This window comes from Carassius carassius, chromosome 4 (genome assembly GCF_963082965.1).
Source record: "Carassius carassius chromosome 4, fCarCar2.1, whole genome shotgun sequence".
Lineage (NCBI taxonomy): Eukaryota > Metazoa > Chordata > Actinopteri > Cypriniformes > Cyprinidae > Carassius > Carassius carassius.
Genome location: NC_081758.1, coordinates 12,033,077 through 12,046,945, shown reverse-complemented (window position 1 = coordinate 12,046,945; position 13,869 = coordinate 12,033,077). Strand labels below are relative to the sequence as shown.

At 37.9% G+C, this 13,869-nt stretch overlaps 1 protein-coding gene across 1 annotated transcript in view; it reads right to left on the bottom strand.

Moving 5' to 3' along the window:
• The window catches only part of LOC132135162 (ras GTPase-activating protein 4-like), a 37,156-nt gene that overhangs the window by 21,330 nt on the left and 1,957 nt on the right, over nucleotides 1-13,869 (bottom strand). Inside the window, exons 2-5 of the mRNA XM_059547180.1 lie at nucleotides 6,444-6,500; nucleotides 5,035-5,148; nucleotides 4,777-4,838; nucleotides 120-252 (exon numbers count right to left, since the gene is read on the bottom strand). Of these exons, the coding sequence (XP_059403163.1) occupies nucleotides 120-252; nucleotides 4,777-4,838; nucleotides 5,035-5,148; nucleotides 6,444-6,500 (366 nt within the window). The remainder of the gene's footprint in view (nucleotides 1-119; nucleotides 253-4,776; nucleotides 4,839-5,034; nucleotides 5,149-6,443; nucleotides 6,501-13,869) is intronic.

Here is a 13,869-nt window from a genome sequence, read left to right as displayed (position 1 = left end):
TCTTTACTATTCCCATCCATGAATTAATAAAATGGTTTTACTGATCATTAAGGATGCACACAAATATACAAATAACAGTTTCAGTCACAAATCATTTGCTGCTCCTCACAGTAACTCACCTTGCCTCTAGGACTTGGCAGCACAGTTTTCGTGGAATATCTCCATCTCCCTGAACTGAAATCTGGAGGTGAATCTCCCCTTGCACCTCCTCATCTGGGTCAATCTCTGTTAGGTTCATCCATCCATCTACACCTAAACAAAAAAGAAAAAAAAGACAAGAATCTGAAAAAGGAGAGTTCATATATCTGTCATTGACACAGATATGAATAATTTAGCAGACAATCAAGTCATCATGGGCTAAGTTCACAGACAAGGACCCTAAAGCGATCTAGTTCACAGCGCCATAATGGTGCAGGAACAGAATTCAGAGCAGTATTATTATGGCTTCCATTGCTCTATAACATTACTCTATATCTGCAAACACACATATGACCTGATAGGGGAAAGTCAGTAGATATGTACACATGTAGTTGGGAAAAATGTATTATATCATCTCTCCCCTCAGTACCTCTAAGAGGCTTAGATTAATAGAATTTATGGCCTTGCTGTATTTCTACAGAATAAGCTTATGGTAGTCAAAGTATTCACTGACATGTTGGATGTTCAATAAATGTGTGTATACTAAGAATATACTGAGATTTCATTTGCAGCCCTTACAATAAGGTGCAATAACGGCGCATATTCTCTCAGAGACAACAAGAGACGACTCCACTTCAACATACGCTGATAACAGCATATAACTGTCTTGAATTATTCCTTAATATTTATCTTGTGGCCCATGCATAGTGGGAAAAAAGAGAAATGAGAAATGAATTTTGCGTTAAACCGGTTCTTTTTGAAAGTTAGTGCTTGAAATAAAGCTGCTATTAATTTTCATTAATGACTACAGTGTAAACAATTTTATTAACAGGACTATAATTCATTGTATAAATTAATAAACCTGTTTAAAAAATACCTTTTTAAAAACATTTTCAATGAGGATTATGCAAAGCTTATATTTTATTATCCTCACAGGACGTCAGTTATGCGGTGATGCTCTATGAAATTATTGCTTGGCAAATGAATTGTAATTTAATAATAAAAGTAACCTAATAATAATAACAGGCCTACATTAATTGGAAATGCAAATTCCTATTAATACTGCAAATATTTAATGATTTTTACAATATCTCTGGCTTTAGTTGACACACAGTCTGGGACTACTAACTCAGTGAAAACTAACTGAATCTGGGTGGCTATGGTGACCTCAGAATAAGAATGAAACAGATTAATATTAGCGTAGATGCCATTCTTATGAGGGAAGTGTTCCCGATTCCGGTTGACCTAATCAATGCAGCCTAAAATTCCTTTAATAGATTTGATTTATAGAAATGTGATAGTGTGTTATGTGTATGCCAGGTTAATGACATGAGTCTTTAATCTAGATTGAAACTGACAGAGTGTTTCTGCCTCCCGAACAACACTAGGTAGATTGTTCTAGAGCCTGGGGCTAAATAGGAAAAAGATCTGGTGCTCGCAGTTGGTTTTGATATTCTAGGCATTATCAAATGGCCAGAGTTTTGACATTGCAGCAGATGTGTGATAATGTGATATGAGCTTGCTCAAGTATTCAGGGCTTAGTTATTAGCAAGGTATTAAAATATATACAATGTTCATTTCGGGAGCCAGTGCAGAGTTGACAGAACTGGGTTAATATGTTCATACTTCCTGGTTCTAGTAAGAACCCCAGATGCGGCATTTTGGACTCACTATAGGTTGTTTATTAAGCATGCAGAGCAACTACCCAATAAATCATTACAATAATCTAACCTCAAGGTCATGAAGGTGTGAATAAACGTTTCTGCATTTGACATTCAGAGCACAGGTCGTAATTTATGTTTTTAAGATGGAACATTTTTTACAAATGTTTTACAAATGCTAGAAACATGGTTTTCAAAGGAAACACAGCTATCAAATAGCACACCTAGGCTCCTAACTGATGACAATCAAATCATTCCATGGGTCAAAATGATAAATTTTTCTTTTATGTCAAAAATCATTAGGATATTGAGTAAGATCATGTCCCATGAAGATATTTTGTAAATTTCCTACCGTAAATATATCAAAATTTTGTTTTTGATTAGTAATATGTATTGCTAAGAACTTCCTTTGGACAATTTTAAAGGTGATTTTCTCAGTATTTTTATTTTTTTGCACCCTCACCCTCACTAAGGTCACATATAGAGCTGAGTATCATCAGCATAACAGTGAAAGCAAACACCATGTTTCCTGATGATATCTCCCAAGTAGTGTTGTTTTTAGCGGCCTGTTTTAATTTCAGTTTTAGTCTAGTCTTTGTGTGAAGCTGTCATTTTAGTTTTTATTAGTTTTAGTCACATTCATACTCTTTTTAGTCTAGTCAAGTTTCAGCAAACTAAAAGTCTGAGCATTTTTAGTCTTATTTTAGTCAGAATTATCCATGACTATTTTCATCTAAATTTAGTCATTGTATTTTAGTCTCTTTTTAGTAATGCAATTCTATTTAACCCAATCAATATAGTATAAATGCAGTATAGACGAAACCAACATTTTCCTTTAGCCAAAACCATTTTAAAAAAGGTTATCTTATTATATTATTGTTACCTTATAGGCTCAAGGACACATCCATTCCAGACACGGAAGACGCTCTGATTTGAATTTGCATTTATTTTACCAGCCAAACATGTTACAAGAACACAAATCGGTCCCTTTCTCTGTGTCAGATTTAACTTTGTTTGTTGTCGTCTTCTATTTCAGTGTCTGATATTGTATTTGTAAGTTCACACATCTCTTTAATGTTATTTTTAGTGATCTCCAGCTGGTGAGGTCGAACATTAGAACAGACGTGAATAACAATCTTACTGAATTTACATTTAGTATTAGCCAGCAGTTTTAAATTAAAAAAATATATATATTTAAAATGTGAAAGATGTCCTGTGGCCTGATAAGATTTTCCTCTTAATTAGTATTCCAGTGACTCACTCGTCAAGGTCTGTTTTTCTTTATTGCTCTGGTGAGAAGCCCAAAAATAAGTTGGGCCTGCCAAGGAAAACCTTTCCATTTAGATGAATACTGCTTTCCATTTACATTCTGGAACTGAACTTCTTTGCGATATCTGACTACACATACATTTTTCATATATTTGTTTGAAGCTCAGATGCAATTTGTATCTTCAATACACCACACAATACTGTCATAAATAAATAAATGAGAGAGAGAGAGAGAGAGAGAGAGAAGACCTCAAGCTTTCCAGGAAAATATACGTTTTTTACACTGTATGGCTTAAAAGAAATAAACTGAAAAGAGAACGGAATGCAAAATCACCATAATAACCAGAAAATAGTCTGAAATAGCCCATTCTTGACTTCAATCATCCTACCGCTGAAAATAAAAGACAAAAACATGACATTTATATGGAAGAATTTGTTCACAAACAATCTTTTTAAAGAAAAGAACAGAACTATGAAAAAATAAGCTAAAGTCAACTAAATATAACTGAACAGCTATTTTCTAGAACCAATTTTTCCAGTGATATAGTATTCATGCAGAGAAAAACTCCACTGGAATGAGGTATAGAACGCATAGACTGATAGTTAAAAGTCTTATTCATGAATTTGTTCAAAAACACTGGCCCACACACACACAAGGCCAACCTTTAAAGAGTGAAGGTCTCTGCTTCAAACAGATTCGATCATGTTTAGGCTGTTGTTAATGCTAACAAGCTGAGCCACACATCCAAACAATCATTACTAAACGTCTCTCTGAGACACACAGTGAACTAAAAAATGTTAATGAATGGTATCATTTCGTTTTTTTATTCCATTACGGGTGGCTTGTGTTCTGTGACTAGTCATCAACATGACACAGGGGGTACAATGAGTGATGCTCTCTACCATTTTGTATCATGATAATGGATAACCCTGCCATGTCCTTGCCCCTCAGGCATAACACACATGAGTTGCAAGCCCAGATACACAATGACTCACCAGCACCAATCTCAAAAACACCACCTCACAGGAACCCCAAAGTTTGGTCGTAGTACACAAGGGAGTCCTACTACAGCTTTGTTGAATTAAAGTCAGTTCATGCAGTTTTTCAATCTTCTTCACCAGTTTTGTTGTCTTGTTTTCAGAGTAAAAAATTACATTTGCTAGAGAAACAGTCAGAACATATTGGAACAATGAAGACAAATCATAAATAAATAAACAAATAAAATTGAATTTTAATGTTCTTCTAATTTCTACATTTGGTCTGCGTGTTTCCCTTTAATGCACATTATGAACATTCATTACACGCAAAATTAAAAATAAAGATTTATTTATATTCATTTACACATTTGCACTTATCCTCTGGCCACAAAGCATCATTACCAGCAAGTGAATATAGCGGACAAAAGATACTGATTTAAACTGTGCTTTCTGGGAACTTTTGGAGTTTTTGGTGACAGACAGAACTTGCCTCCATTATTTTAGTGTGTTGAGGGCATTTGTGGTTAATCACAGTCACATGACAGTCAAGTTTTAAGTCTACTTTTATGACTTATGATTATTTGTCACAACTTTCTTGCAACACTTGTCTTACAATCTCTAATTTGTTGACACTGAGAAATGCCTTGTGGGCTCTGGATATTGATTTCCCATTTCACAACAGCACGTGAATAAAAGCCATAAATGCTCTGTAGGAAATACTCTCTCTTACCTTGAGGTTTCGCGGTGAGAACCTCCTTAGTGATTAACACCTTCCCAATGACATCATCTTGACTGTAAACAGAACAGTTGTTCAGACTACAGGTATTCATCGAGCAGACATAAGTAGTATAAGATTTATATGAATCACATTGACACTGCGGTAAAATTCAATAAAGTTAATCATATAAGTAGTTGAAAGTGTGAGATTTCAGAAAAAAAATAACTTCATCTTCAACCGGACTACACAGACTAGTAAGTACGTTCAGACCTGAGAGAGTCCTCATCCAGCACACAAAAAGACACTGTATGAAAGTAGGGAGGAAGATGGACAGTGTATTCTTCACCCCAAAAAGGAGACAATGTCTTCCATATTGTTGCTGTCCTAAGAGACAAATTAAAAAACAAAAAATCATAACTGTACACAATGTGGGAGAAGTTCAATATCATCCTGGAGTGCCTATAAATGACCATTTTTATTATGTAACATTTTTGAACATTAAACATTTAGCTTGTTTTATTTGTATAAAACAACTACTAATTTGTTGAGTCTGAAAAAGAATAAATATTAAAATGTTTTTTTTTGTGTGTGTGTTGTTGTTGAAATGAAGCTGAAATAAAATATAAAGATATAATCTTAAACTTACAAAACAAGTGAAAATAAGAAATACTAACTAACTGAAATAAAATAAGTACTAAAATCACCAAAACTGAAAATTAAAAGCTACAAAACTGATATATAAATAAAATAAATAAAAAGTAAAAACAAATATAAAATATATAAAAATAGAAAAGCTAGTTAAAAAAACTATAATACTATATAATCAATAATAATAATAAAACCCAGAACACATTAGTATCTTTTTAAATAAACTTCGTTTTAAAAAGTATTTTAAAACTCCAAATGAATGGAGAATGTCTGGAGAATAGGTATAAAGATAATTATTTCTATTTAAACAGTAGCAAAACCAGGCAGCAGTTTTTCTTTTACCACAGTGATAGACAAGACAAGACTTATTTACAGCTGTAATGATCCTGTGGAAACAAACATGAGACTACTATCCTTACTTAACATTTATTTACCTTCAGATTTGGTATTCCGGGGAAAGAATGTGAACTATGGACGCAAAAAATCACTATGGCTCACAAAACACTCACATAACATTCACTGATTATATCAATAGTGTGATTGTTAAACGTTTCAGTTCAGAGGGGAAATAAGATCTTTTCATAGGCACTGGAAATAGAGCGAGTCACAAAAGAGATGGTGGAGTGAATAACAATAAGGTTTTCATGCATATAAGATGGATTTTCATTTCGTCTACATTCTACCTCCTACTCGTAATTCCATGTGGAGCACCAGGAATCAATGTGCCCACACTGCACTGACGGTCACAGCATATATATTTTGTGTTTTGAACCTCCAGGTTTGTTTAGTGTGACCTTCACATAGCTGCCAAATGTGGAGGTACACAAGAACACACAGCACTCTTTGGAACAAGAGAGATTTCAATTATGTGGCACAAATGCAATTAGTTCTGCTTCACAGAAAATTTCATTTCTAACCTGTCCATTTTGTGATAATTGACTTATTATGTGCTGTATAGCAATGTGGAACGATATTACATCACCAAACACTGGGGCACAAATTAAAATGTAAGGGGAAAAAATCATACCTACCGAATTATTGCCTCATTATCAATTTTCACGATGCAGTATGGATCACTGCTTCCAGATCTGCAAGTAAAATGAACAATAAAGTTACTGCATACAGGCAAAAATCTCTGAGCGATAGTTATCAATCTCATGATCACCCATGATTGGTTTATGCAATCAAATATAATGCCATAGTAATTATGATGCTGTTGCTCTCTCAGATCAGTAACGAGGCATATTTATATATGGAAAGATAATATACATTTATAGTTTACAAGGATAAATGAAAAATATTTTTGTCTTCTTATCATACACTTGAAATAGTAAGGTTTAATTTTAAATAAATATATACATTCCATAGCAGATCCTTTTAAAGTCCTACAAAGAATCTTCTTTTCAGGAACTTTAAAGAAACCCATATGAAAGAACTTTATTAATCTTTTATTTCACATAATCTTTATCAATCCGACCATGAGGTCAAAGACTGTCCAAAATATTTATATAAAAAAATCTAGTAATTCATAGAAATGTAGTCTTTGTAGGTTTTTATACAGTTATGTACAGAAAGAAATATATTTATGAAATATATACTTGTGTATATTCATAGGATTTTTTACAAATATCATGAATAAGTAATTCATAAAATTGAGTTTTTAGAGAGCTGCAGCTCATGACATTTAAAAAAATGAACCAACCTTTACAAAATGTAAAATAAATTGAAAGAATTGTCTAATTATTTTCATATTTTAAAGGGAATTATTGACATTGGCACATAATACGGGTGATCTTAAAGGGTCCCCTCGATGATATAACTTCCTTCTTTATGAAAAAAAAAAACATACATGACCATCAGCATCGTTAATCCTGCAAAGCTTTTTATATTTTCATTATTTTAACATTTATAATGCTACACTAACACAGCAGCTGTAGGAGTGATGGTAAATTTGATTTAATTCTCTCTTCTGTTCCTCATTACCAGTCTCTCTCTATCCACTATCATAGAGTTTTTTCTTTTGCTATCAAAATAAATGGAATCGCAAAAAAATTATTTGATGCAGTCCCCCGTTCAGTGCTGTGTAAGTTTACCCAACTATGACGACTTCTGCTTCTGAAAAAAGACAGAAATGTCCATTGATGAGTCCATTGCTAATATTAATAAAAGATTATGCCAAACTACTTGCAGATTGTTTTTTGACTTCATCCGGCACAGACCAAATAAGCAAATTCCACTGGGATGAATGAGAAAATGCAAACACATAGCCTTCTATAGGAACTACACACTCCTACTTGAAAACATGCACACTTCAAATTACAGCTTCCTGTTCTTTGTCAAATGAATAATACCTTTTTGTGTCTATATATTGGGCATCTACCATATTTTAACATGACTCCCATTTTATTTTGACATCCCACTGTCTTATAGGTGAGCATTTGTTCATTGGAGACTGTCTCAGATGAACCCTGAATTGACAGAGAGCATGTGTAGAGATGTATGATGTCACTGTGAGGATATTGAAATTCCTCTGTGGATGTAATGACTGCCCTTGGCAACTTTGGTGAGCAGTGTGAGTATTTGTGTGTGAGCCTGTGTGTGTGTGTGTGTGTGTGTGTGTGTGTGTGTGTGTATCATGCTGTGATTAATCTTCACCTGTTGTTATCAGTGTAATGGGGAAACCTGTGGCTGTCAGAATCAGTTGCTACATCAAACAGCACTGCGGCTTGGCAGTGGAAACACATACTATCATCCTCATGCTACCTGCAGGAGCAGGATGGAGATGATGACAAAAAAAGGAAGAGGAGAGTTTCCTCTCTTCTCTCTGTTTCTCTTAGGTAGCCATGATGTTCTATATGGGGACTGAGAAACCCCAGAATCATTTTACTAGACAAACACATACTTGAATTTTAAAGTCTGTATGAAATGAAAATACATTCTGTCTATTTTGTAAATACATGTTTTAGGTTTTTGACCTTGTATTGTTTACTCAAAATATCATATAATCCTAGCCTTCTGGGTAAAGCAGCATATGTATGCTGGACTTCTCCAATGATTTATTCGCTTAAACTCTCCTTCACAATCAACTGCAAATTCAAATTCACTTTTGAGTGCAATACCCACATTTCAAAATCCAATTGACAACTGATGGATAAAAACATGTCCTCGCCCCAAATATTTTTTCTTTTTCTGAAAATCTGTTACACTTGGATGTACATCACAATGCAGAAAAGAGATCTGTCACTATGCCCGTTTCAACATGACTTTAATATTAGATTGATACTTCTTGATTTTATGATGAAAATGCCCCGAATTTTGTTAACACTTGAAGATTTCATATATAATATTTTTAATGCAGTGCATTGTAATGCACCCTTATAATGCATTCTATGATTTCATTAACAATTGTTACCACAGTTCTAATATATTATAATACTTAACTATTCATTGTTAAATCTTGAGAAAATACATAAATTAAGACAAAAACCCAATTTCGAAGTAACAAGGAATCTTTTTAATACATTTTAACTTTGGTTACAATTTCTGAAAATGTATTCATTTCTGAAGATATATAATGTATTATAATGCATTACAATATTCTTAATGAATAACTTTAGAATGCATATACATAAAGGCTTCAAGTAAAGTGTTACTGAAATACTCATCCATCTTAAAAACCATGAAGTCAGTCTTCATGTGTTCAGGGATATTTCGATAATCAACATATCATGCAATTCATTTTACTACAATTTTTAATTGATTGACAGTCCTGTAACTTTTTACACACACTTATCTGGTTTTTCTGGAACTGCAAAAATTAAAGTTATCTCAACAGAACATGTGGTTTAAGTGGGTTCTGTGTCGCTTGATAGAGACCAGGTCCACGTAACAGCAGAAGCTCTTTAACAAGCTCATCTGTCTGCTGGATTCATTTGTTATTTTGTGATTCTGGTTCAGTCTATCATCTCATGCAGGATGACACAACTATGTCAGCTGTAACTAATTAACACTGATCCTCATTCTGAACACTAACAGCCAATGGATAGATGAGAAGCTACAAGATTTAGATGACTTGTGCTCTCAAACTTCAACTAAGCTTAAGGCTGCACGATTAATTAAAATACAACTCTTTGTATTAAATGTCACTCCATCTGAAAGCATGTGATGGAGATTTACTAATTTATCATGCAGTCCTATTTCCGACATAATAAAAACTTGGTGTAGTGTTTGAAAATGAAGAAATTAGGACATTATTAGGATATTATTGTACTATAAACCTGTACTGCAGAATTTTTGTAACATTACTTTTCTTAAATACTTTAAAAAATAATAACAATTTTAGTTAAATATTCATTAAATAATATTAAAGGGTAATTTTTTAACATCATTTTATTTAGCAATAATAAATTATTATTATTATAGTCAGAAAACTGCATGGGAACACGCAGGTTGAGGATCCAAGTGCAATAGTTTAGAGGCATAATCCACAACCTTTGTTAAAACAGGCATGAGGTTAAACACAATAAGAAATCCAAACAATGAGAATTCAGGGCTCATAAAATACCAGGCTTTTATAGGCACAGGTAATGAGCAACAGGTGAGAACAATCAGGCATGATAATTCTGGCAATGGGTTATGGAAAATGCAGTCCAGGTAGAGTGGCAAATGTATGGGATGGGGTGCCCTCTGTTGGCTATCAAGAGAACACTCCAACTGGGGAGTATGACATAGCCACTCCCTTAAGGTGCAGCTTTCAGATGCTCCTAAATAAGAACAGACTTAAAAGGGAGGTGGAGCAAAGGTGAAATGGGGGAGGGATGGAGGACCAGGCCCATGGACAGGAGACAGGACCAAAGATTGAGGCAAATCGGGGAGCCAGAGTGGAACTGAAAGAGCAGATGACCAGGGCGGGGCCAGTGGAGCAGGAAGCCTGGGCAGAGCAGGAAGCTAGGGTGGAGTCAAAGACCATCAGGTAGGAGCATATGGGATTGAAGATCCCCACGGTGGAGCAGATGACCACCAGGGTGGAGCTAAGGACCACTTTCAGCGGAAGATGCCTCAGGCAAAACTGGAACCTACCATGGTAGATCTGAAGGCCACCAAGGCAGAGCAGACTGAACTGCAATAGCAAGTACAGAAAGGTTAGAAATGCCCCCTATGTCCGTAACTGTCAGAGAGTTCAGAGACGGCCTCCTTTGCCGTGACAGGGCAGGCAGAGAGTTCAGGGATTACCTCCCTTGCCATGACAGGACAGGCCGGGAGCTTAAGGGCGACCTCTGTGGTTGAGACAAGACAGTCAGGTAATTTACAGGCTGGCACCAACACAGGACTCTGAAGCAGCAGGCTTCGGAGCAGACTCACAGACTAGAGAGGGCTCTGGAGTGGACTCATGGAATAGAGACGACACTGCTGTTTCAGAAGCATGTATAGCCCAGACAAACAAAATGGCGACCTCCATTACTGGAAGGGCAGTGGAGGGTGGCAGAACCTCTGAGATCGTCGGGCATGAAAGCTCTGAGACCACAGTGACACCTGCCACTCACACTGAGATTAGTGGTGGGTCCGCAACACTGGACATCAGTCTCAGTTGCCTGGGTTGTCCATGATGGCTGAAGACAATGGCTTGGCAGCCCTCTTGCGGAGAGGCTCTGGTCTAGCAACCATCTTGTGGAAAGGCTGTAGACTGGTGGCCATCTTGTGTAGAGAGACTTCCCCTTCTGTGAAAGGAGAACCATGCAGCATTAAAGCATAGTGCAGAAACTCACTAAATGACCCTCAATGAGCATCACGGATTAGCTTGTCCTTGAGCGGAATGTTAAGCCCATAAAAGAAAAAGTAAATGAGAGCATAATCCGGCAGATCAGAAACATTAGCAAAGTCCAGGAAAATCTGAATGTGCTCCCCAAGGGTACAACTACCTTGGAACAAATGAATGAACTCAACTGCTGGAGCCATAGTGGTCAAGTCTTCTGTCACAAAACTGCACAGAGACACAAAGGCTGAGGATCCAAGTGCAGTACTTAAGAGGGATAATCCACAATCATTGTTAAAACAGGCCTAAGGTTAAACATAATAGGTAATCCAAACAATGACAATTCGAGGCTGAGGCAAACGGAGTAATCCAGATAAACAGGCAGAACATCAATCCATCCATCCATCCATCTTCTACCGCTTATCCGGGGCCGGGTCGCGGGGGCAGCAGTCTAAGCAGAGAACCCCAGACTTCCCTCTCCCTAGACACTTCCTCCAGCTCTTCTGGGGGGACACCGAGGCGTTCCCAGGCCAGCCGGGAGACATAGTCTCTCCAGCGTGTCCTAGGTCTCCCCTGGGGTCTCCTCCCAGTGGGACGCGCCCGGAACACCTTCCCGGGAAGGCGTCCAGGAGGCATCCGGAACAGATGCCCGAGCCACCTCAGCTGACCCCTCTCGATGTGGAGGAGCAGCGGCTCTACTCTGAGCTCCTCCCGGGTGACTGAGCTTCTCACCCTATCTCTAAGGGATCGCCCAGCCACCCTGCGGAGAAAGCACATTTTGGCCGCCTGTATCCGGGATCTTGTCCTTTCGGTCATGACCCAAAGCTCATGACCATAGGTGAGAGTAGGAACGTAGATTGACCGGTAAATCGAGAGCTTCGCCTTGCGGCTCAGCTCTTTCTTCACCACGACAGACTGCATCACTGCAGAAGCTGCACCGATCCGTCTGTCAATCTCCCGTTCCATCCTTCCCTCACTCGTGAACAAGACCCCAAGATATTTAAACTCCTCCACTTGAGGCAGGAACTCTCCACCAACCTGAAGTGGGCAAGCCACCCTTTTCCGACTGAGGACCATGGCCTCGGATTTGGAGGTGCTGATTCTCATCCCAGCTGCATCACACTCGGCTGCAAACCGTCCCAGTGCATGCTGAAGGTCCTGGCTTGATGAGGCCAACACGACAACATCATCCGCAAAGAGCAGAGACGAAATCGTGTTGTCACCAAACCTGACCCCCTCCGGCCCCTGGCTGCGCCTAGAAATTCTGTCCATAAAAATCATGAACAGAACCGGCGACAAAGGGCAGCCCTGCCGGAGTCCAACACGCACCGGGAACAAGTCTGACTTACGGCTGGCAATACGAACCAAGCTCCTGCTCCGGTCGTACAGGGACCGGATAGCCCTTAGCAAAGGGCCCCGGACCCCATACTCCCGGAGCACCCTCCACAGGCCGCCGCGAGGGACACAGTCGAATGCCTTCTCCAAATCCACAAAGCACATGTGGACTGGTTGGGCAAACTCCCATGAACCCTCCAGCACCCTGTAGAGGGTATAGAGCTGGTCCAGTGTTCCACGGCCTGGACGAAAACCACACTGTTCCTCCTGAATCCGAGGTTCTACTATCGGCCGGATTCTCCTCTCCAGTACCCTGGCATAGACTTTCCCAGAGAGGCTGAACATCAGAACATCCACACAGAACATCAGAACCAGGAAAGAACATCAAGAACCAGGAAAACAAGACACAAGTGAACTGCAGCTGTGGCACATGCAAGACTTCAAAAAGAATGACTGAAAACACCAGGCTTATATAGCATTGATTGTCTTACTATTAGGAGATACAAGGGTCTGTACAACTTACTATTGGAGAAAGTGTACACCTATAGGGTGTAAATAAAGGTACTTCACAATGCCATAAGAGAACCTTTTTTGTCTAAATGGGTCCATAAAGAACGAAGATCCTTTTGGTTTCACAAAAGGTTCTTTATGGTGAAAGAAGGCTTTTCAGATTATAAAAGGGTAAGAGAGATGGTTCTTTGTGGAACCAAAAATGGTTCTTCTATGGCATCACTGCAACAAACATTTTAAGCACAATTATTTTTAAGAGTGTAACGGTCCACTTTGACCACTTGTGCCTTAATAACCAATTACATTACAGCCTTGACGTCACTGAATTTCACCCAGAGTTGTATGACAATCGGCTCAATCAGCTTTTACATATACCATAAGGAATAAATGAGAAATGCCCTAAACTGAATCCCACCTGTCGCAAAAAGTCAGTGACTTCTCTTAAAAAAAAGCACAAATAGTTAAAAATAGTCTTAAAATAGTTAAATCCAAAAGTTTTGTTTAGTATTGTTTAGTGTAAAACATGTTGAAGACTAGCCAGTACATTAAATGATAAGCGGTTTCCTCTAAAAAGCTGTTTATTCAGCATAGTGAAGCCTCTCCTCCATTGACACAAATAAAAAAAATGCCCTCTGGTCTCCTTTCCCATGCACTGCCAAAACAGATGTATTAGCATAAGCCATTATGCTTTTTTGGCTAACAGCTGTTGGCTTGGCAGCTAGTGGCTTTGTTATAGGCAGTGGTAATGAGCAACAGGTGAGAACAATCAGACATGATGTGTTCAGGCAATGGATTATGGGAAATGCAGTCAAGGATAGAGTGGCAAAGGTATGGGTTGGAGTGCACTCTCATGGCTATCT